The sequence below is a fragment of the Daucus carota genome, chromosome 5 (genome assembly GCF_001625215.2).
Source record: "Daucus carota subsp. sativus chromosome 5, DH1 v3.0, whole genome shotgun sequence".
NCBI lineage: Eukaryota > Viridiplantae > Streptophyta > Magnoliopsida > Apiales > Apiaceae > Daucus > Daucus carota.
Window position 1 is genome coordinate 24,851,967 of NC_030385.2, and position 24,909 is coordinate 24,876,875.

At 32.7% G+C, this 24,909-nt stretch overlaps 3 protein-coding genes across 3 annotated transcripts; 2 read left to right on the plus strand and 1 right to left on the minus strand.

Annotated features, from left to right (window-relative positions):
• Nucleotides 1-5,496: 5,496 nt before the first annotated feature.
• LOC108223916 (probable cytokinin riboside 5'-monophosphate phosphoribohydrolase LOGL10) lies at nucleotides 5,497-8,226 on the plus strand. The gene is made up of 7 exons (XM_017398388.2): nucleotides 5,497-5,762; nucleotides 6,472-6,569; nucleotides 6,659-6,689; nucleotides 6,916-7,015; nucleotides 7,104-7,174; nucleotides 7,514-7,657; nucleotides 7,758-8,226. The coding sequence occupies exons 1-7, from the start codon at nucleotides 5,625-5,627 to the stop codon at nucleotides 7,851-7,853; spliced, it is 678 nt and encodes a 225-aa protein (XP_017253877.1). The 5' UTR covers nucleotides 5,497-5,624; the 3' UTR covers nucleotides 7,854-8,226.
• A 4,609-nt stretch (nucleotides 8,227-12,835) lies between these two features.
• On the plus strand, nucleotides 12,836-18,437 carry LOC108223915 (L10-interacting MYB domain-containing protein). Its single transcript, XM_017398387.2, has 3 exons — nucleotides 12,836-12,975; nucleotides 17,219-17,545; nucleotides 17,634-18,437. Exons 2-3 carry the CDS (start codon nucleotides 17,219-17,221, stop codon nucleotides 18,213-18,215), a joined length of 909 nt encoding a protein of 302 aa, XP_017253876.1. The 5' UTR covers nucleotides 12,836-12,975; the 3' UTR covers nucleotides 18,216-18,437.
• Nucleotides 18,438-19,187: 750 nt separating this feature from the next.
• LOC108220670 (protein SPA, chloroplastic) lies at nucleotides 19,188-21,372 on the minus strand. Its single transcript, XM_017394510.2, has 5 exons — nucleotides 21,141-21,372; nucleotides 20,954-21,037; nucleotides 20,402-20,453; nucleotides 19,643-19,799; nucleotides 19,188-19,413 (listed from the first exon to the last, which is right to left on the minus strand). Exons 1-5 carry the CDS (start codon nucleotides 21,303-21,305, stop codon nucleotides 19,392-19,394), a joined length of 480 nt encoding a protein of 159 aa, XP_017249999.1. The 5' UTR covers nucleotides 21,306-21,372; the 3' UTR covers nucleotides 19,188-19,391.
• Nucleotides 21,373-24,909: the final 3,537 nt, after the last annotated feature.

The following is a 24,909-nucleotide window of genomic DNA, read 5'->3' on the forward strand; positions in this document are numbered from 1 at the left end:
TATAAATATAGGGGTACGTAGGCACAACCACTGCACTCCGGCGACCAAAACCACCGTCCCAGATCTTGATTCCGGCCATGAACCTCATCTTTGTTGATTACCAAATTCCTCTATCAACAATATGTTTAGCAGAATAGGGTAATCAAATGCAATTCAACCAAGAAAGCAGCACTTATCAATAATCATCAAGAATAATAACAAATTGCTGATCAACCATTCAGGCGGTACCTACATGACTCGATCACCACTCATTTTACGGATACCGTTCTTTTCTAACATCTCCACAGTTTGATCGCAACTTTAAAAGACACCATCTACTCCTCTCTTTTCCCAGCAAGTATAAGAGTTATCACTTTCAAACTTTAAACCGTCTAACTTGCGGACAGTAAAATTCTTTACTCTACTACGAATCCATTTATTCGTGTTGACAAGTTTACAAGAGTTCCTGAACATATGAAATTCTCGTCTCCAACAATTTTTTTCACGATCGAATGCGAACAAATACACCATTTGAACAAAAATCAAAGATTATGCATACAAAAAAAAAAAAACTTAATAATATATGACAAAAAAACCTTAATAATAAGAATAATGATTATCTAATTTCTCTAATAATTTAAAAAATAATATGCTATATTGAACTAAATCAAAGTTACAATAGAATATAAGATAATTTGAAATCTTGTAAATTACAAAAGAATAAAAATATATATTGTTTCGAAAGATCAAATAAAGAAATGAATCAAGTATTCACAAATAATAATATTTAATCTGATATCAACAAAACTGATGGAAAAAGTTCTAAAACTAATTTATTGTGTGTTTTATATATTTTATCTAAATTTATATTATAATAACTATATATGTGGAGAACTAAGTTGAAATAATTAGTTTACAACCATGCACGTAATAAAGAGACAAGTAATATTACAAATTTATGTCACTTTAAATTGTCCAATATATAAATAATTAATACAATAAAGGGCTGCCAAATTTTGAGATACCCAGCAAAATATCGTATCAATGAATAGATCCAGTTTCATCTTAGAAAAAACATGAAACTAAATCGAATTAATTAAACACCTACATTCTAAAATCTTTTTATTTATATGATTCTTCTTGTGTGTTTTAATTGTTGAAAGGCCTCTAACTCTTTAAAGTTTTAGATTAAACGGTTCTGTATCTTTTTAAAGTTTTAGATTAAATGGTTCTGTACATGCTATCAGAACTCTGGTTTGCGGAAGGTCTCACGAGACCCTGCCACCTCTAATATTTTATACGTCAAAGATGAGTTTTAAGATTTTAGACGGAATGATTCTCTAAATTAATATATTGAATTGATAAAAAGAATCGGTGGAATATGCCTCCACACGTCCTCAGCAGACAAGGTCACCAATGACGCACCATCATCATAATATTTTTTTTGATAAACAACTCTAAAGCCGTGTGATGTTGTCAAGCAAGTCGTGAACTTGCGACCTGATAAACACTGTTTCTAGATACGAATTGTTTGTTACGGTGTGATTTGATTTGATTACTCAAAACTAAGCAATTTATTACTATTTGATTTATAAAATTTAATATTCGGACGGAAGCTTGATTCATGATGTGAGTAATCGATTGTTAATCATGTCCGGGTAACACAAGTCAAGGAAGATGTTTGAGTTTGAACTATAAAGAAAACAAAAATTTTGGATCCACCTGTTAAAATTCTTTGTAATATTATAGTTACAGGGCTGACGTAACCGAAGTGTGTGAGACCAAACTACCCAACTCGAGTTTACCGGTGGCAACTTTTAACTAATCAAAATGCGTCATGTTAATTAAAAACAAGCAAAGTTATTGGCTAACCATTCTTTCTAATATTTTAATTATCGAGAGATTTGATTGATTGATTAGATTTCGGAGTCAGAAAATTAACTCCATCATTCGTTATCATTTTATATTTATAATTTTTCATATTCTTGTGATATACTCCCTCGTCCCAATGAATTGTATACGGTTTCCTTTTTCGGACGTCCTATCAATTGTATACATTCCAAAAGTAGTAAACTTTTATAATATAAAAAATCATTACACCAACTACTTTCTTCCACTGTCTCCATTCTATAATAATATAAACACTATTACACCCACCAATTTCCTCTGCTATCTAAAATCTATTATTAAATATAAATGGGTCCCACCACTATACCCACTTTTCATCTAACTTTACTCATTTATTATACAGTTTCTTGGTCTCCGTGTCCCAGCCATTTGTATACAAATGACTGGGACGGAGGGAGTATATAAATAGCGTGTAATAAAATTCTATGAAATCTTGGCATCGTAATATAATTGATTACTAAATTATTATTACTTTTCTTATGTAATTTTTAAATTTGATTAATGTGTTGCTTTATTTTTAATTTTCTAATAACCTTCATGACAACTTTTTGTTAATAACCTTGAGTGATGGTAAAATTTACTTTATGATTATTATATTGGTTAAAAAGTTTAGTTTTGTATTTTCTCCTTGAAAATAATACACTTTTTTTTCCTTCTAACTGTCTGGTACAATCAAATTTTATGGTATCTTAACCTTAAAAAAACCACTTATCACACTGTTTTATAAGATAAGAGAAGTTTAAATTAAAAGAACGCAGAATGTGTAAAATATAAAAAATAGTTATGTCCCTAAGATCAAGACCATGCTTAGATGTGTCACGTATTACCCATCTCCAACAAAAACTCGGATTGACCAGCCATGTGTAAATGCTACTGTATTAATATACTCCTCTATAAGCCTAATTTGAACAATTAATATTTTAATCGAAGCTGTTTGAACACGGATATTATTATAATATTCCAAATTTAGTGTATCATGAATCATGAGCACGGCAGATGGGAGAATCATGTAATAATTTATGTACATGATTGTCAAGCAGGAAGCAAAGTCATGTACTTCTTTCAGATTGCTTTTCTCCAATTCTTTAGCTTTACTTGGTTTCTCTTGAGGTGGAGTTGATAATGATTGAGCGCAACTTTCATTTTTTATATTTTATAGGCTATTAAGTTTGTATTAACGTTTTTAATAATTTTTTCTTCGCGATTTGATCGATAATTATATCCATTTTTATTCTTAGTGTCAAATGTTACTCGGGAACATATGATATTTATAATCAATCTTATTTTTAGTGTTTTGTTTGTTAGTACCAAATGCTACTTGGGATCATGATTGTGATCCGGTAAGTATTATTTTAAAATTGTAAATTATATTAATATGTTAAGAATCAAACATAATTAGGATTGATGAAGGATAATTGAATTTGTAGTCGTTAGGAGTATTATTTATATGATTTTAAGAATGACACATTTACTCAAAAAAAAAAAAAAGAATGACACATGACTATAATTGGTGAAAAATAATGTTAAATAAAATAACAAGCACAAGTTGGTAAACTGGAAAGCCGAATCCGTTTGGTTCCACCATGCAAATGAAGATATAAACCGTACGTACAGAGACGCTCCTCTCTTAAACATTTCAGACGGTACCGGACCATACACATTTATTACTTCAATAACTCCTTAAAGCATATCCCAAGTCCCAACCACGACATTTCAACATTCAGCAGTACTCCTATATCCTCAACGGTTTTTTAACGTGTGTCCATGAGCACATGCTAAGCGCGAAATTTTATATGTTTGAGAGATTTTGATTGTATCTTATTCCCTTCAACCTCTTTTACATGTCCTCATTTGACTCTTGATCCGTCAAATTGACCAATTTTTGACTAAACATTACAAATTATCTCTTCATTATTTTTGAAATCTGAAAGTTGCATATTAAAATACACTAAATATACTTTCTAATGATATAAATTTTATTATTTTTTGAATTATATGATATATGTAAAATTTCAGTCAAAATATAGTCAATTTGACTGGTCAAAAGTCAAACGGGGACATGTAAAAAGGGACGGAGGGAGTATATCTAAATAATGATAGACCCCCTACATAAAATTCCGTTTTTAGCATATACCAATGAGCACACACTATACAAACCCTTCATAAAATAAGTTTATTTTCATATTTTGTACGTAATTTAAGTTATTAAATGAACATACTTCTATATACTCCATCTGCATGATACTTTTAACTTGGACACGAATTTTTAGTTAGGTTGAACGGATAATAAAATATATAATTTTTATTTAATTTTTTTATGAAATAAAATTTTGATTACATATTTTTGTTCAAAAGAAGAAAATTTTAATAATAATACTTTTAACGGATTGAATCATTGGTTCCCATTGGTTCTATTTGGGAATTAGCATACTGAATCATATGTGTTGATTAACGGGTTGAATTAACTGTTTCCCGTAAAACTGTTTGATAAATAGTTGATTGATTAGTTTTTTTTTACACAAACCAAAATCTCTAACCCAGATTTTTTTTCAGAATTGCTTTTTTGAAATTAGTTTTTGGATCCAAACTTCTATTTCAATCTATTAACTATCACATGCTAATTTTATCAGATTCTAGTGTTCAAATCTTTAAAACACCTCAAACCTCTAATTTTGCCTCAAATCTCTTGTAATCATTATGGCCTTATTTGAGAGTAAGATGTTTTGGACAAAATTAGAGGTTTGAGGTGGTTTAGAGGTTTAACCACTAGAATAAGCTAATATTAGTATTTGGTAGTTAGCGAATTGAAACAGAGGTTTGGATCGAAAAAGTTAATTTGAAAAAACTACTTTGAGGTGTTTTTTGAGTTAGACGTTTTGGTTTGTGTTAAAAAAAGCTAATCAATCAGCTATTTATCAAAGAGTTTTACGAGAAACTGCTAATTGAATTTGCTACTCAAAACATCTACTTCAATCAATTAGTCAAAACATCTAATTCAATACTCTAATAACTAACCGTCATTTTCCAAACACGACCTATATTTTTCTTTTCTTTGACACGGTATAACCAATTCGCGGAACTTTTGACATTGGCAATTTGACATACAGTAATTTGAAAAGAGAATACGCATTTGACCGCCTTTTACTCCATGTAGTCACATTGAGAGAGACACTGTATTTTAATTTTTACCACATCGTTTCACATGTTTCTGGAGAATCATCTCATGCCGGATTGCTGGGTGCGGATACATACCATGCTTCTTGTATAGTCACTCAGCAATAAGCATGCAATCATTATTCTTAATTATGTTCTGTTTTCCTTGATTTATGAAATTAAAAAGATTTAAAAATAAGAATATAGAAATTCTTTTAACTTCATAATTGATAATTCTAAAAAATAATAGATAAGTAAACAATTTTTATTCAAAAAAATTCTATTTCTATAAAATATTACCAGTCAAAACACCGCTCAGCGCTGCCATACAAAAAACAGAACGCACACACCAAACATAGCATGTGTGTGTGGACACGTGGCGAGATGCAGATGAGGGGCTCAGTTGGAGCGTTTGGTTGAGGAAAATGGATATATAAAACAGGACAACCAGTCATACACTCCTTACATTCCCTCCCATTTGCCTCTTGCCTTTAGCTTTTCAGCCTTACTTCCCTCTATTCAACACTATACCATATTTCAACTACTTTTCAAACCATTCCATTTTCACTTGTAATTCTTACATCATGGAAAACAAGAAGCAACCATATCGTCAACTGGCTCCCATAAAATCAAGGTTTCAGCGTATCTGTGTTTTCTGCGGCAGCAGCCCTGGAAAGAATCCCAGTTATCAGCTCGCTGCCATTCAGCTCGGAAACCAGCTGGTACGTAATTTTAGAATTAATCCATAATACAACAACTACTCAAGTTTATACAGAACAGAGGTTCAGTTTGATCAGTGATCACTATGTTTTAACTCCAAATTTATCGCGGTAGTTAAGACTATTAGTTTTATTTTTAAGGGTGAGAAGATTGAAGAAACTTAATCTTAGATATTATGAGGGTGAATTGTGGATCAGATAATAGGTAGGTGGTCCAGAAGAACATAACTGAGAATATTCCAACTTTATAAGTACTAAGATCGGTCAGAATAATGTGGAATCATAATGTGCAAGTACTATGGATGTACTAGTTAGTTTATTGCAGTTACGTGTCAAAATAAGCAATGAACATTAAATTATATGTGAATGGAGCAAAGGGTCAATAGCCACATATGTCAGAAAGCGATCACTAGCCACATGTATAGGAAAGTGTTCGCGAGCTTCGTCTGGATAGGGACTGGTATTGGACCAATTCATCTTAGGTGAGAATTCGGATAAGGGGGTAGGATTAGAGGCTCTAAGTTGCCTTGTGCTACATTTTGTAGCAGGGGGCATCTTAATTTTTGTTTATCTGATATAGGATTCTTATCCGATCATCTCTACAATCAACGCTCTGTGTGTTAAGACGTGTCATAGATCACAATGCACAAATAACATATGTGATGCAGGAAGATGAGGTTTGCTAATGTGTCTAAACAAAAATGAGTGGCAGGTGGAAAGAAAGATCGACTTGGTGTATGGAGGAGGCAGCATTGGGCTGATGGGACTCGTCTCACAGGCTGTTCATGACGGTGGTCGCCATGTGTTGGGGTACCCCCACTTCTTCCCTATGTATGCCTCTCATCGACACGTCTACGCCTATCTTTTTACTAATCCTCTTGCTTATATTGTTTTTTCAGGATAATTCCCAAAACCCTTATGCCCAAAGAGGTAGAAAATAATTGGATAGGATGGTTCTTGTTCTTTTAGCTTTTTTCCCAAACATTGTCATATTCATAAGCTTATTTTTTACTTGAAATAGATGAGACATGATATTATGATAAGTTTTATGGCAATCATGTTGTGTAAGCCTCTGTTTGGTATTCTTGGAAAAAGTGAATTGGCATGTGTACTATAGTTCTATATTTGAAGATGGATTTGTTTGACGATGATTTAGATTACTGGGGAGACTGTTGGAGAAGTAAGACCTGTGGCTGGAATGCACCAAAGAAAAGCAGAAATGGCACGACAAGCAGATGCTTTTATAGCTTTGCCTGGTAATCCTATTTTTACTAACAAAACCACCATAATTCCCTTATGAAGGCACCTTGACGGTTATTCATTTTTACCATGTAATATATATAGGTGGGTATGGAACACTGGAGGAACTTCTTGAAGTCATCACTTGGGCTCAGCTGGGAATTCATAATAAGCCGGTATTAACTCATTCATTGTTTCCATAAGATGATCAGTTCTTCTAAAATCTACACCGTGAGTAAAAGCCAGCAAATAAACTCATCAAGTACTGAGTTCTAATAAACAGAAAAATGAATTCCCATTTTGGAAATATTGGTGGTATGAATATTAATTATATTTGAGAGATCTTCTGAATTTGAGATACGATATCATGATAGATGACCAATTCGTCAAAAACCTTAAGATGTAATAGAGCTTCTTGATGGATCTTATGTGTGTTAGCGATATTTACAATCTTTTGATGAACCTAGTAAAATACATGTTTAATTTTCTGAATCTGTTATCATATTTAATAACAGGTAGGTCTACTGAATGTGGAAGGATATTATAACTCACTACTAAGTTTCATAGACAAGGCAGTTGATGAAGGTTTCATAGCACCCTCTGCCCGTCGCATTATAATTTCTGCCCCTACTGCACTCGACTTGATGTCTAAGCTCGAGGTACATATCTAAATAAATCTACATCATCTTATTGATTTCTAATCTCCCATTTTCTTGATTGGCCTATTGTTAATATTTTGTTGGAACTTTTTGTAACAAGGATTATGTTCCGGAACACAATGAGGCGGCATCAAAGCTAAGTTGGGAAATGGAGCAACAATTAGGTTACACAACAAAACCAGACATTGCTCGCTAATGACAGAAGTAGTAGATTGATTAGATCAATTTTAATTGAGGATACATAGCACTATCAGATCGGTGAAGACAACAATGGATTCAACCGCAGTTCTTTTAAACTCGCTGTGGGTCACTTATCATGTGGATTTACATAATTTTGCCAGTTTGTATATTTAAATATCAGAAGCTGATCTGACCAGTAAGCATGATACTTTAGCTTCTAGTTTCAGAAGGTTATGACTTGTCTAATACTTTTGGTTATGTTTCTTTCGATGTAAATCCAAATTGTGTGTTGATTGTAAGTCTTGGAGTTTACAAGTGTTGCCTGTAATATAAAGTTTCTATTATTCCAGAAGTTGGTTTTTACGCGAAATAAATGTTTCGCTCTTTAAGCTCCTCTGTATTATTCTTTTAGGTATTTGATGTCTCTTCTAAATCCTAGGGATGATTACTTTGAAACATCTACCTTCAAATTGCATATATAAACTGTGAATATGAGTTTGGGAAATCTACAAGAACTGCAATGATGCATTTGCTTGACTTTGTACTAACATTAATATAGATAAACCAGGCAAGAGCATCCCAACAATAATCATGCTTTACATTTGCACCACAGCTGCATATATTAGATGAAAAGCTATGCGACTTTATAAGTGTTAGAAATGAGTTTATGCTAGTTGAACAACTAACAATGTTCGGCACTAAACCTCATACATAGATGCTCTGTTAGTGCGTGTCTGAGAAAATGAACAGGAAATGAAGACGCACCAGTTGCTTTCAGTAGTATATTGACCAGAAGAAAGGGAATGGCAGAAAAGGTAGTCTTCACTCTTCAGATAGAATGTCAATATTTCTCTGCTGGATGGAGCACTTGGAGATTTAGGGACCATGTTACCGGAGTCAGGGGTGCCATTGGACCGAAAAAGCTTTCCTTTTGACAACGAAACCTGCACAAATTTTAAGTCCTTTACCCTCTGCAGAGTAATGAAAGATCGCTATTGAATAATGTGGAAAAGCCGAAGAATGAGAGGAATATTTTTCCGACCATCGTTGAATATTTAAAGCAGGACCTTAAAGATTTACTTTGAGAAACAAGGCATATTGAATCAGAAGTCAGGGTAAAATCAGTTGTTCTGGATCCATTATTAATTGCTTCCTGCATTTTTTTTAACATAAGTAACAACTTGGTCTTGCAAGTCTATATCTCACCAATAAATTTATTTATAGTGGAAAATTAAAAAAAAAACTGCATATAATGAAAGCGACTACTCAAGACCACTGAAATAATAGACCAACAATTCCCAAGTGAACCAGGTTGGCCTATCCCACCTAAACAATCACATAGTCCAACCATAACTTGTTGATTTGTAAAATATCTGCACCTGCAGAATGAATGCTCATAGTGTAAGAACCTCTATATTTATCTAGAAAATAAAATACTTGCTGTCTGTTGAGCATTCTCAAGAACGGAGCTTGAATATGTGGAGTCGCCCAACTTAAACACTGGCAATGAAGAGTTGACATCCACAACTGGACTCTTTTATCCCTTCTGTCAAGTTTTCAGGCCTATACAGATGCTAATGGTCTGCATCTGGTCCACTGAAGTACCGGCCAATCAAATTTGGAAAAAGCATATTGTGAAAATGAGACATAATTGATACACCGTTCTAGTGGCATAAGCATGCAAATCTATTGCAGACCTAACAGTGATAAAATGTCCACCTTATATGCCTGAAATATATTTGTCCTTAATCTAAATCTCAATACCATGCACCAAAGTTGTGTTATGTAGTCAAGGACAAAGCACTGGCAAAGTACAGAGATTCTCAACTCATGTTCCTCAACTTGACTTCCATTGAACATAGACATTGCCCAATTGAATATTATGAAAGCCTAGGCGAAGATAGAGGCTAACTTTGTGGATACCTCAAAGCAGTACAAACATTCTTTGTGTGTACATGACACCAGTGACGGATCTAGGATTTGATAAATAAGGGGCTTAACTAACATTAAAAAAATTCTCAAACGTTGTTGATCATCTGCTTACAATATGTGCATCTTTGTAAAAAAAGGTTAGGACCTTGTGGCGGCAAGTAAAGAACTTGTATTATCACTAAAAAATGTGATCAGCTTGCTTGCCAATAAGAAGACCAAGAATTAGAAGTGGAAGAACAAGAGTAAAGAAAATCTGCAGAAAAATTATAAGGTACTAAAGGTAGTCAGTTATCCACTTTGAAGCGAATCATAAGTAGGCACCAGAATATCCACAGCTTTCACCGAGCACTAAACCTTTTTTTTTATATTTAAGCATGACTCTTTATGCTTTGCAAAATTAAACAATCCAAGTAAATGCTATATACAATGGATATCCAACTATCTACCAGATACTAGGCTTTAATTGACAAATCGAAACACCACTAATGATTTAATCTACTCTGAATTTCATATAAAGAAATGAACAAGTTTATATTAACTGAGATAAGAACAAGGATATGATTCTGACGCAATATACAAACAACAAATTACATCAAGAAACTAGGCCGACATTCAAGAGGTTGGAGCTCTGCCAATTTCACATTACTGATTAGTGATTTCTATCACGATACCCTATCTCCAACATTAATCGCCCTTTTCTACCATTTCTGCTAATTTGCTTTACTACCCTTCTTCATTTCCTGCTGACAATGTTTTGTCTTAGTCTTCTCAGGGCCGGCTCAACAGTGAAGCCAACTAAGCGGTCGCTTAGGGCCCCCAAGCCTTAAAGAGGCCCCAATTTTTTTATAATTATATATATATGTTTAGGTTATAATAGTTTTTTTTTAAACTAGGTTATAATAGTTAAATATTGATTTGTATATATAAAACATATTTAAAAGAAATATGGATTATTGTATTTTAAAACGAAAATACTAAATAGTCATAATAAAATATTAATAAATATAAATAAGATTAAATAAAAAAATGAGAATTAGATAAAGCAAATGATTTTTAATTTTTCAGTGATATGTCTAAGTACTTAATAAATTTAATAAACACACTTTTTAAATAAAAAATATATGTTTTTATTTTTCATAACCCTTAAGTTATTATAAATTATGTGATTTCTATCTTTTGTGTAATAATACTTTTCTAAAATTTATTTAGTTAAATGTTATATTAATATACGAAAACTAAAAAAACAAAAAGAACAATATATAAACTATTTCAAATATAAAAAATAAGTATTACATAAAAAAGTATTAATACAAATAATATATAAATTTATATATGAAATGAAATAAAAATATTTTTATATATGAAAAAAGGGCCTCCACTAAAATCTTGCTTAGGGCCTCATGTTTAGTTGAGCCGGCCCTGAGTCTTCTTTCTGTTGAAAGTCAACAACTTATGTGGCTTTTGATGCGGGGTCGTAGCATTACCCTGAACACCCACACTGGCACACTCACCTTGTCTTCAATGCACTGTTCTAAAAATCTCTGATTTAACCGATTAATCTCCGATAAATTCTCTGCAAAGTTGATCACCGATTCGATTTTTGAAATCTGATTAATCCTTATATATATATTTTTAATCGAAGTATATATGATAAATTATTAAAATTAAAATACTATATTACTTTATATATGAATAATTATAGAGTTTATAAATATAGTAAATATATTAGTTACTAAATAGCTAATATAGTACTCCCTCCGTCCCCCTCAATTGTTTACATTGGAGGGGGACACGAAGGCCAAGACAATGTATGGAAAATGAGTAAAGTTAGATGAAAAGTGGGTAAAGTGGTGGGACCTGCCAATATTTAATAGTAGATTTGAGATAGTGGAGGAAAGTAGTTTATAACAAATATTTATTTTAAAATTATGTATTTTGATTTTAATTTAATTTTTGTATAATAGTTTGATTTATAATTATAAATTAATTTTAAAAATCAACTAATAATGTTAATAATTTTTTTATTCAACTTGAACTAACACAACATAATTTGTATACCAGACCTTTATACTGATATTAATTTGTCCAATAGATTGTTTAATCAAAATTCAATAATTAAAATTGATTTTAGGTCAAATTGATTTGATATAATCGTATGATACATGACCATTAATTGAACTTTATCTAGGGAACATGCATAGCCGGCACTAATTTTAAACTCCTTAATATATACTTACAGTTTGTCACTCGACTGGACGATACATTCATCACTTTTAATTAATCATATATTGTCCTATTATTGATGAAAACATATCTATATATTACATGCTTCTTTAAGAAATTTTTATGACAATTATTTATCTATCATTCATTTATTAGATTTGGTGTTACGAAATTACTCGATTGATATTCAAACATAGATCCTTCTCCTAATTGATTTTTACATCCAAATCAATTAGGAGAAGGATCTATGTTTGAATATCGATCGAGTAATTTCGTAACACCAAATCTAATAAATGAATGATAGATAAATAATCGTCATAAAAATTTCTTCTCCTATTGATTTTAACACTTTCCTAATTGATCGGAAAGAAGAACTGACCGGAATTAGAGATCGGGTCGCCGGAGCTCCGCCAAGAGGGATTATCAACGATAACTCAATTAGTCGAGCAACTCAAACAAGAGGGAACGACAAATGGGCTGGGCTGCCAATAAATTATTATTAGAGTCATCCGTTAAGCCCCGATCTGGTTCCGGCCCAAGATCTAGCTAATTTAGACAAGTATGTGTTTTGTTTTTTTTTTCCCTTTTATAAAAGTAGGAAATTGTTAAATCTAGGAAATTGATAAATAAGCTCCACAGTTTACTATTTAAATTCCAAATCCAAATTTTATACCATATTTACCCATGTCTTCTCCACATATTTCATTCATATTAGTGGTGATAATGAGATTTGGATAAGTAAAAAAATTGATTTTAACACTTTCCTGCTTTTCTAGAAGGGGAAAAAAAAACAAAACACATACTTGTCCAAATTAGCTAGATCTTGGGCCGGAACCAGATCGGGGCTTAACGGATGACTCTAATAATAACTTATTGGCAGCCCAGCCCATTTGTCGTTCCCTCTTGTTTGAGTTGCTCGACTAATTGAGTTATCGTTGATAATCCCTCTTGGCAGAGCTCCGGCGATCCGATCTCTAATTCCGGTCGGTTCTTCTTTCCGATCTCTTTTTTCGCAATCTCTCTCCTTTTTAATTGCTTATCATCATTATCTCTATGTTTCATTCGATTTTTACTTTTCTATGTGTATGTGTTATAACGCCAACTCTGTATGCGTGTTTGCGCTTGTGTGCCATTTCGACCTACGTGTTAATCATTTGTTCTGATATGTGTGTTGATATAGTGTTTTGATATCTGAGAAGCTGGTTGTATTGTCGTTGTGATGTAAGATATATTACCCTATGTGTGTAATAAGTAATAACTATCAATTTTGTTATTACTTTGTGATGTCTTTGCATAAACTGTAAAGAATGTAATGTAGAGTACGGAATCAGTTATGCAACAACTTGAATCATCGGTTTGTGGATGAGGAGGTGGAGGATTTAAGTATCTGTGGAGATACCGTATGTATGCATGAGAGTGTCATCGGCCACACCAACATTGTCTCGCTTGCCCGAGTGAGACGAGGCAACTTGATAGACGCGTGCCCTGAGGAAACATGTGGACCTATTTAAGAGACGAGAGCTGTGGCCAGTTTTTGTTGGTGGCGTTTGGTATTGTTTTATTTTGTCTTCTGCTTGTTGATCTTTAAAATTTGTTTTCAGAAATGGGACTGGATCACCGGAAGCTGTATTGTTTTCTGAAGACCCGTGTTCTGTTTTTAAATACAAAGAATGTTTTTTTAATTGGAGTGAAACAACCAGATTTCCTGGGCCATAGTCAAAATCAGTTTTCGGAGCCTAATCTGTATATACTCTATGTATTCATACATTTACATATAAAGTGCTCAAAAATTTGGGGTTTAAGTCTTGCGGGCCCTAGGCGAATGTCTTGTCCGCCTATTGTCAGAGCCACCCCTGCTTAGAATCCTCCTGTTTGTAAAAACTTATGCAATGTCCTTGATATTTATATAATTATTAGTCCAATGGAAATAAAAGAATAAATTTATATTAGAAAATCTTATTTACGATTAACATAACCGTGCATGACACGTCTTCTACTTTATTTTTAGTATGATTTCTCTATGATTTGGAGTATTACTGTTTAAATAGAGTTTATATGGTTCATCATAATTTAATATTTTCTATCATGTTTGTAATATCTTTTCCACCTTTTATTATGCTTATATGAAATTCATTGAGTTTTCATATTTATTTATACATAAAAATACTATATAGTGTGTAACTAGTGCGCCTCTCTTTGATGATATAATGATGCATGTCGCATGTGCCTCACCTCATACCTACAATCCATTGGAACCTTTGCACCTCTTGTCTAAAGTAACACGGTCTGGTAAGTGTATCTGTGATAGATCTGTATCATCTATGATGAGGATAAGGTAATTATGGCAGTCTTTTCTTTTTATTACAAATCTTAATAATACAAGGTTTTTCTTTATAATAAAGTTGGGATTTTGCTACTACATGAAGTGATATTATAATTTTGTTCAAATTAGAATTGAATTATTGTTATTTCTCATTCTATGATCTTAGGTCCTTAGTCCTAGACCCCTTCTTGTATCCCTGGACCATATTATATTAGTGACATTATAATAGATTATGTGATATTCTGATGCATGCAACTCATACTATATCGTGTTTTGTCGATTCTCCCTAAAATGGCTTGTTACATTATCTAGTGGACTTAGGATCCACTGTTGACATAATCACTAAATCCAGTTTGTTCATAATTAGTAACTATAATGCTTTCTTTTGATAGATTTTTTATCCTAGTAGTTGCATTTCCCTGTCATTGTATTGATACTTGGTAACAAGTTTGTCCATTGATGCATTTAAAATGGCTCGTCAATTTTGCTGATGTTGATCTATTCTATGATTAGAGAAGCAAAATAAAAATCTCTGATTGTTGTAAATTTAGCCATATGATTATTTGTAAGTTTATGCTAAATATGGTAATCTTGTCTATATATGGTCTATATTATTTGCAAGTTTCTGATAATTATGGCAATCTTGTGTATTACGAATCTGAATAGTTATTAGGATTATTTTGTTATTAATAAAGTTAGGTTAGTTCTGGTAGGATTGCATATTTTTAAATCCTTAAGATTTCAAGTGTATATGAGGATTCAAACCTATGAAATAGTAGTGAGGTCCTAGGAGGAGAGGTAGGAGGAGTCTTTTTACGACTTACTAGGCTACGGTACCTATGAATACTCTAGCTTTGTGAACAAATCTTCAAAAGTCAAATTAATTATAGTCACAAGTATGGGCATCACAATTCAATACAAATATCTCTAGCGTCATGCCGTCAACAAGAGCTACCACCTCCTAAGAAGTGCATCAGCAAGTAATATATACCTCCTGATACATATTTTTAATTTATTCTATTCGCTAAAATGTAATATTATAATAAATAGTTTAACAAGTCAGAATTTTAACCTTTTATACTAAATTAGTGACAACTAACAACTTAGAGTTAGTTTCTTATATTTTTGGTAGTTTTTTAACTGGGCAATTTATACATAACATCAGATATTACTATAAGTAGGTGATCTTATCTTTTCGATAGTTGTTAACAATTGGACTTGAAAATATTCTTAAGAGGGAAAGGGACTTATTAAGAACTCTTATTATATAGAGTATATAATTCCAGTTTTATTACATATTGTTTTATACAATTACTGTAAGAATTTTCTAGATTGTTTTTCATTATACTATACTGAATTCCTAGACTAGTTTAGAAGTAAATTTCAATTATTTCGAAAATTTTATAAAACATAAGTAGAAGATAGAATAACCGTACAACTAAAATAATCCAAAGATAAAATTTGTTGATCTGACAAATATAACTCTAGTATACTCATTATTTTTGTAAATGCTTGCAAAATTATAATCCTTCCATTACCAATCTATTAGAATATCTATAAATCAGTCATATTTCACCCTTTCTTGATCTTCTGAAGGGCTAAAAAGTTAAATTTAATTGTAATAGATTTCCTTAACGAACATGGTTACTTTTATTGCAGACTTGTTTAATTTGATTAACCACAAGAGTTAAAAATGGTAAACTAAATTTCGGGGTCAAAATATGGTATGCCCATTATATAATTTTTTGTATTGAATCGTGTCATTATCATCTCAACTAGCCCAAATTCGACGTCTATTTCTGTTTGTTCAACTAATTAAATATTTCGTGTCGCCTCCATAGCTCGCGACCCACCCAGACCTTAATTCAACTCACTTCTGCTTTTGGGATTACTTTTTTCATTTGCTTGTAGGAATTATAGTTTGCTTATGTCTCTAATTGTGTAGTGTTATGTATTGTATCTATAATTCTATATCCCGACCCTTTATGTGTTTGCCTTGTGCGATTTTTAGGCATGTATTCTTCTGATATTATATTTGTAAATTAAGTTTATTTTGATGTTTGAGAAGCTATATATTTGTTGTGCTGTAAGCTAAATAACTATTTGTTAAATATATGTTGTGTGTGTGTGTGTGTGTGTTTAATGTCTATATCAGATTTCTGACATTATAATTGTTTTTTGTGTATAGTGTTACAAATATCACAAAAGTATGAAATTAGGTTCCATCAAGAAATTTTAAAACTCTCGTGTGAAGAGGGCATTAGCACTAGTATTATTTTTGCTTGAGGAACTTAGGCGGAAGAAGAGGAATGATTTATTATATCTGTAAGTCTTAGAAAATTATGGTAAAACTGTCTACTATTAATGTAGATAGTTATTAGGATTATTGCTTTACTATAAAAGTTAAATTGTTTTTGGTATTATTCAAGGCAAGTATGTTATAGTGTCTCCTAATAATCTAGATAAGGATTATCTTTTAAGGTCTTAATCCTACATAAGAAAATGTTCAATTCTGTTCACATCAGATTGGAGTTATTTATATTTTTATTGTGTTCCATTTGTGAGATCATGAGAATTACACTCGAGGAGTTCTTAGGTCCTTAGCCCTAGATTCCATTTTACTTGTCTAGTATTTTCGAAATTTATGAATATGCTGACGAGTAGTTCATACTCCACTTAACTTCATTTTCACCCCTAGTGTTCTGTGTATCTAGTTGTATCAGGATTCAGGGTTGTCAGGATGCACATTAATTTAAAAGTCTGTCCAGCATATTTTTTGTGTGATGCAGGATATATTTGCAGAACTGAATGTTAATTCCAATATGAGTGTACTCTAATCTATAACACTACTTTAAAGAAGTCTCTTGATGGCATGCATATAAATTATAGTCTTGTACCTGCAGATGGAATATGAAGTTGTTGAACATCAACCGAAACAAGAAAGGTTAAGGACAAGGTGGACAGCATCCCTTGATAAAATCTTCGCAGACCTTGTTGTTGAGCAGATTCATTTGGGGAACAGAAAAAACAATGTATTTGATAAGAAAACTTGGAATCACATACGGGATGAATTCAACCGACAGACTGACCTCAGCTTTAACAACAACCAACTGAGGAAGCACCTAGATGTTCTACGAACACGTTACTACAATTTGAAGTCTTCATTTGATCAGAATGATTTTGCTCTGGATGATTCCTGTTACACTGCCATTGATCTATGGGACATGGGGGTACATTTCTATAATTTTTAGAGATAATTTCTTTCTAGATGCTTTTGGATTTTGGCTTCACAGGTTTCTTATCACTTTAAATTGACAGGTACAACTGAAGCCTGACTCAACCAAGATCAAAGATTGTCCGATCCTTGAGCAACTATGCACCATATTTGCTGACCTGGGAGCTGATGGAAAATATGCTCAATCAAGTCATTATGCGGAGCTGGACAAGTCAAATCCTTCAGGCTTAGTTACATGCTTGGAAAATGAAAACCTTGCTTTTAAACCTCCAACATTAACAACACCTACACAAGGGAACACTACTGCAGTAAATAATTTGAGCAAAAAAAATGCCGAGAGAAAGAGAAAGCGAGCAGCAGACGAAGGGGCTAATTTAGGTGACAACAATAAGAATAATATGCTACATAATGCAATGGCAGAAGGCATGTTGGAGATGGTTTCTGCTTTGAAGTTGCATATGGCTGTGGCACCTCATAGAGATGAAAGGTTCTCAATTTCAGCATGCATCAAATGCTTGGATGAGATCGAAGGCGTTGATGACTGGCTATATTATGCTGCTCTGGACCTATTTGAGGACCCAAATCTGAGGGAGATGTTCATTTCTCTCAAGGGAAACAACGTAAAATGGACATGGTTGCAAGGGAAGTGTGGAAATTTCATCTAGTCTGAAGATCTTGACTTCTAGTACCTATTAGGATATTTCGTACTTGTCTTTCTTTTGCCAGTTTTTGGTACATATTGTTTGTAGGTTTTCTTCAAGAAAAGTCCGGTTTATCCAGCTTGATATTTTGCCAGTTTAACAGCGAAATGGCTGCATAACCATCTTGTTAGCATGTCCTAGTTCTTTCATGGTATTTTATGCCAGTTTAACTATGGAATTGCTGCATGATTGCCTATGTTTAGTATGTGCATTTGTAGGATTTCTTTCAGAAAAGCTTTTAAATTTATCCAGCTTGTTGATGCCAGATTACAAGCGGAATGGCTGCATAACCATCTTTTTGGTATGTATTAGTACTGAGTATTAATACAGCTTGTCGATGCCAGATCACAAGCTTGTTGATGAAATGCTAACTAATTATTCTACCCCCCCCCCCCCCCCCCCCCCCCCCCCCCCAACTTATCAGTTTATACTTGATCAGAGTATTGCAAGTTATAAAGATGAATTGACAATTAATATTCTAGTCTTCTGCTCTTTTTAAGTATGGTAAAATATACCTAAAAATCCCACAGCTTCTGCAGTTGTGCAGAGTCGATACTCTTTGCCGCCTTTAATAGAGCATTTTGGACCGTAACATTGATTTGAACTACTCTAAGTTCACCAGGTTATCCACTTATGGATACATTAGCTGGGCGTTTGGATTAAGGTTGGGAATGGGAATCGGGAATGATACATTAGGTGGGCGTTTGGATTGAGGTTGGGAATGGGAATGAGAATGGTATGGTAACCCAAGGGGTGAGAAAGGTATGATTTAACCATCTAAAAGGATTGGTGTTCCCATTCCATGGCACCAAATAACTAATCCAAACACTTAATCCAAACACTTGTTATGGGATTAAGGTTCTGATTTTGGTTAACCGGGCTCATTAACCATGAACCAAACACCCCCTAGATCTAAACTTATGTAAGCAGAGAATGTGATCGAAGTATTATCTTTTAATTATAAAGAAGAGTGTTGTATCACTTTACATTATACAAAAGTAGAGGAGAAGAAAACGAATTCTTCAGCCAGAAAAAAAAAAATGAATAGTGAAATTGTTACAATTCAGGTTTCTCCTTCTCTTGGCTCTTATATTGATATGATGATTAGAATGATCCGCAAAAGCTGCCACTTGAAGCAGTTTAATCATCGTCTTTAAATTCTCTGCACAACCAGAAAACACACGCATCAGTCTGATACTCCAGAAACATTTTCTACTAGATAATGTAGCAAAGTCAGATTCTCTTCGTCCCATTAAGTTGTATATTTCCTATGCCATTGTTCTTGTGAACTCTAATCTGTTATGTGTGGCCGAGCAAGTATAGTATAGGATAGAGAGTTTGAGCAAGTATCCTTTTTCCAATTACTCGCAAGATCTATAACTATCTCATACCTGCGGTCAAGATATCGAGGTTGAATACCAGACCCTTGGCATGTAGTGCATGTTAAAGAGCCGGCGCCATCACAGTTGATGCAATTTGAGACCTCTTTCTCATCCCCACCTAGCTCCACAGTTACTGTGCCAGCTCCCATGCAAAATCTGCATTTCTCTGTACATAAATTAATATAATCAGAGTATAAACCTGTTAAGAGCTCAATACAGATATATATACCATGCACAATCAAATAATATATTTAAGGAAGCAAAGGGGAAAAACTCAAAACCTAATATATCTGAGAGACTGGTGTTGACCAAATAGGCCATAATCCAGAATTCACACTATTCATAGTATATACAACTAATTATGCAGCATTGGATATGGATAATGACTTCTCTTCGTGTCAAGTGATGATCAGTTGTCCAAAATCTCAGTGTGTTACGCCTAATTGTATCTTTAACACTTCTAAGAAACCACAATATAGATTATTGTGATCTTACTTCAAAGGAAAAAAGTAGAAGGCCAATATTATGCCTCTAACTCTCCTGAGAGTTAAAAAAATTGCATGTCTTTATGAGAAATCTCAACATCTTTTGAAAACTGAAAGTGTGAAAACCGATGAGCTACAATAATACTATATTACAGGGAAAAAACAGTTGACATGCAATTTATTATCACTGCTACATAAAGAACACCAGTAAAATTGTATCAAATGCAAGGAGAAGAAGTTGAATCTAATGGTGGCATAACTGGAAAAGGAGGTAGGAGCTTACGTGCACCAGAGCCACTGCAGGGGAAGCATGGTTGAGTATTATCTCTTTTAGCCTGCACGAATAATTTATTACAATTGTATTTAACTTCACGACATAATGTCAGTGGTCGTCACCAGTCATAACATCTCTTTATTATCTATCCCCTCTTACAAGTTGAGCAAGATATCATAATGTGAGAAACTCGGTCAGAGCCTCTTTGAGGTTGCTTCAAGCAACTCCATTTCAAATAAACAAGTGTGTTTGTGGAGCAAGTAAACAAGTTGCTTAAAAGGGGCTTAAACTAAGAAGTGAAGTCACCATTAGCTTATTATCTATTAGCACACTATTAGGGATCCTTATGCAAAAACCTTATGGTAAAAATTATTGCATAAGATATTAAGCCGAAACTGGTAGCACAAGGTCAGTTCTGTCTATTAATCAAAGGTCATACCCAATTTTCCAAAAATGAAGTTATTTTCCGACAAACAAACGGAGTCTAAGTCACTACTCCCCTGATACAGCAAGATAACATTACTTGGCATCAAAGAGAAGTAGTAGAAGTGAAGTGCTTACAGAATTGTCAATTTGGGATTCGTAAAAGACCGGAATTCCAATCCCAACCGCAACACTTGCTACTCCAACTGAAATTGCAACCAACTGCACAAAAAGCACCATAAAATTCTTTCAATAAAAAAAAGTTACAATGCAAAAATTCTAGTGTGAAAAAAAAGAAGCAAAAAAGAAAGGCAAGATAATGAACCGTATTCTGATCAAGATCAATGGCTCTGATGCACGGTGAGCGTCTTGTTTTGGATAAATTGTAGCAAGAGATGCATGAAGGAGGAGTTGTAGAAGATGGTGAATATAGCTTGGAACCCAAAAATGGTGATTGTAGAACACCAGGAAGCGAAGCTCCCACTGACATTTTCAAGTTTTAATATGAAAAATGTGAAGTTGATAACAGAATCAAAGCATTTCATTTTTAGTTTTCGGGGGTGTCACTGGCCAAAAATGACAGGAGAGGATTTGTGGGGTCAGAATCTATCTCATCCAGTTACATGCTTTTGATTTGGATTTGGTAAAACAACAAACTATGAAAGGATACAATTTATGCTGGGTCTGGATTTGAACAAGGATTTAATAAGAGTCTAGCCCATTTTACATCTACTTAGGCCCAAATTATAATTACACAGCCTGGCATATTGGCATGGTGATCTTATATGTGTTATGCACACAAATTATATTGGGTGCACATTCTATATATTGAATACAAAGGCTGTATTGTCTTGATTGACTGAAATGATGAAACAATGAAATGAAAAATTATATAAAAGTTTCATGAATAAAGCAGATCGTATATGAAAATAGTAATTAAATTATAAATGAGTTTAAATTTCTCGTCATAAAGATCGTAACGAAACATAGTGTAAAATAGAATGAGCATATGTTTCAAAACATGTGGATTATAATTCTTTGTTTAACCGACATCTAGAATATAAAATTCGTTTCATTCCCTCTCAATCTCATTTCATCAAGTAAACACATATACCGAGCGTGTTGTCTAACTTTGACAAGGCAAGAACATATGCAGACAGCCTAATACTATGTCGGAAAATTTAAATTGAAAAACCTTATACATTTTTCCATGCTTAAGAGCATCTCCATCAGACTCTTAAATTGAAATTTGATGATGGGGAAAGGAATTTTTGCTTCAAGAGACTCTTAGTTGCTCTTCATATCACTAAGAGCCTCTTGTTTCTCTCTCCTCTCTCTTCAAAATTAAGAGCCACTACAAAGCTCTTAACTTATGTTTTACAATAAAATATGCATTCCCTCCAATTACATCTGAGTTTGTGACTGTGTCATATACAAGTCCAAACAAGAATAAAATATTAACTTAAGAGCAAGTATAAAGAATATTGTTGAAGTTGAGACTCTTAAATTTGTATTAAGTTAATAGAAGTCTAATATTTTATATTATATTTAAGAGTGAGTCGGAGAATATTAGGGATACTCACCAAAATAAACCGAACACCCACCTCTTAGGTTCAAACAATTCCCTCTCCAACAATATCATCTCCAGGGAAGAGTACATCTTACTGTTCTGCTTCTGCACGGACCCGTTTGTTAATTATTGTATACTCTGTTAAAAAAATGTCAGAAACATGAGGCAACGGCAACAACCAACCAGGGGTGAACATAATCGACCCAACCCGTGAAAACCGATCCAAACCAACCCTTTTTTAACCGATTAAACCGAACCGTCCAAAACCGATAGTTAAAAGGGTTCATTTTCAAAAAACCCGAATAAATTGGGTTGGGTCAGAATTTAACATATTATAACCCTCAACCAACCCAACCCAACCCGTTTATATACAAAACAAACAAATTAGTTTCCGTCACATCATCCTTATGTTTCATTTGATTGTATTTTAGTATTTTAATTTGTTTTGCTAAGTAATATTTGTCTAATTCATGCTAGCTTTTTTAGTGCACCTGTTAGCTATGCTCAAGAAGTGTCAATGACATTAAGCTAACATAGTATTTTTTTTTTTTGTAAAAAACATTAAACTCTCTGATATTAAGTGCATCCACATAATTCATAATTTATAAATATTTTATTACATTGGTTTCCTGACTCATTATGCCCATAATATGTGAAATTCGATTAATTTAGGAAATATAGATAAGAGATATGTGAAGTAGAGTTCATTTTGAAAATATGAAAGTTGAAGTGGACAACTAAATTGAAACAAATTTTTTTCTTAAAAGTGGACAGAGAAGGAGTATCTATTTTTATTTTTATTTTTAAAAATATAAATTTTTATATTATCATTTCACAAACAAAACAATTAATTGTTTATTACATTTCACAAGTCCAATACTTAACTTTTTGACATAATAATATAAAATTCTAAACCGCCCAAACCAACCCGAACCAAACCAACCCAATATAAAAAGGATAAGGTTGGGTTAGACATATATTTTTGAATTAACGGGTTGGATTTTTAAAAATCGAACTAATTAGATTGGGTCGTTTTATCGACTCTAACCCGACCGACTCAACCCGTGTTCACCCCTACAACCAACTATTTTTACAGTAACCACCATAATTTACGTAGGAAGCAAATGCTGATGGTTGGAGTCTACTCGAAGACGGGAGGGATCACAAGTCAGAACACACCATCGTCCTCTTTTCTCTTCTAACATTGTTACATTTCATAATGGACTTAAATTACAAAACCAACCAAACTAAATATATTTAGTAGAATCCGGGAGGGTAAGATGTACGCAGTCTTGCCCCTGCTTTAAAGCAGAGAGACTGTTTCTGTGAAGACCCCCGACTTAGTGTATAATAAATAATATAGTGTGTGATATAATATTAATATACCTTAGCTCATACCTTCTTCACATGAGATTTACCTAAATAGTTCCGTTTGTCAATGATGGATGACAATGATATGAAACAGAGATAGCAAACTGGATAAGAACTGCAATTATTTACCCACTTTTTTTACCCACTTTTTTGAATGGACTTAAATTACCATTTTTCTAAATTGTTTTAATCAATAAACAAATATGCCACTTCGAATCCCTTTCTATTCATCGCAACAGGGGATTCCCTCCCAACCAAATAAGGCAAGGACATTACTTGTTTTTCCTGATGAATTCGCAATTAATTTATATATAAACCAAAGAAAAAATTACGCTTTTTTTTTTTGAATTATTTAAATTTCATTAACTAATATACAAGTTATTATACACTAGCTTATAGCCCGTGCAAGGCACGGGAGCTTTTTAATTATTTATAAACTTTTTAAATATATTTTAAATGGTGTGGAAAAATTTAATTTATAAATAATAAATTAAAATTTTCAATAAAATAAAATTCGAAATTATGATTTGTTTGTAAGTTAGAACTTTGGTAAATACATCATCACAGCCATTAATGGTTTCAAATAAATTATTTTAATCAAGCAATTCCTTTTCTCGTATGTATCATGCCAAAGTATTAAATTCTATCTATCAAATTTTAATATATTTTGAGTGGAATACATTATGCCAACTCCTATTAGATTATATTAATAAATGTGTTTTATATTAAAATTATTATAATGTGATTTAAATATTTTTCAAAAAATTTATATGGTTCTAAATTAAAATTGATAAACATAATTTGTTTTGAATTAAGAAAAAGAATCATAAATATGCAATAAGAAGGTAGAATCTATTTTGGATTAAGAAAAAGTTTTTGTATTTGTTCCTCACATAAATCCGGCTTATTAATTTTAAAATATATTATAAAAAAATTGTGACGGTGAGATTTATATGATTATACGAATAAAACTGGTAGGAAATATTTATTTAGGATTAAAAAAAATCATATACATGTGAAAGACAGAATTTGTTTTGGATTCAGAAAAGGAATTATAAACATGCAAGTAGATATCAGTTGCCTTCTAGAACAGAATTTAATTTTGTTCCAATCTAACGGTGCTTATTTGTTCAATATAAGATCCAACGGATGA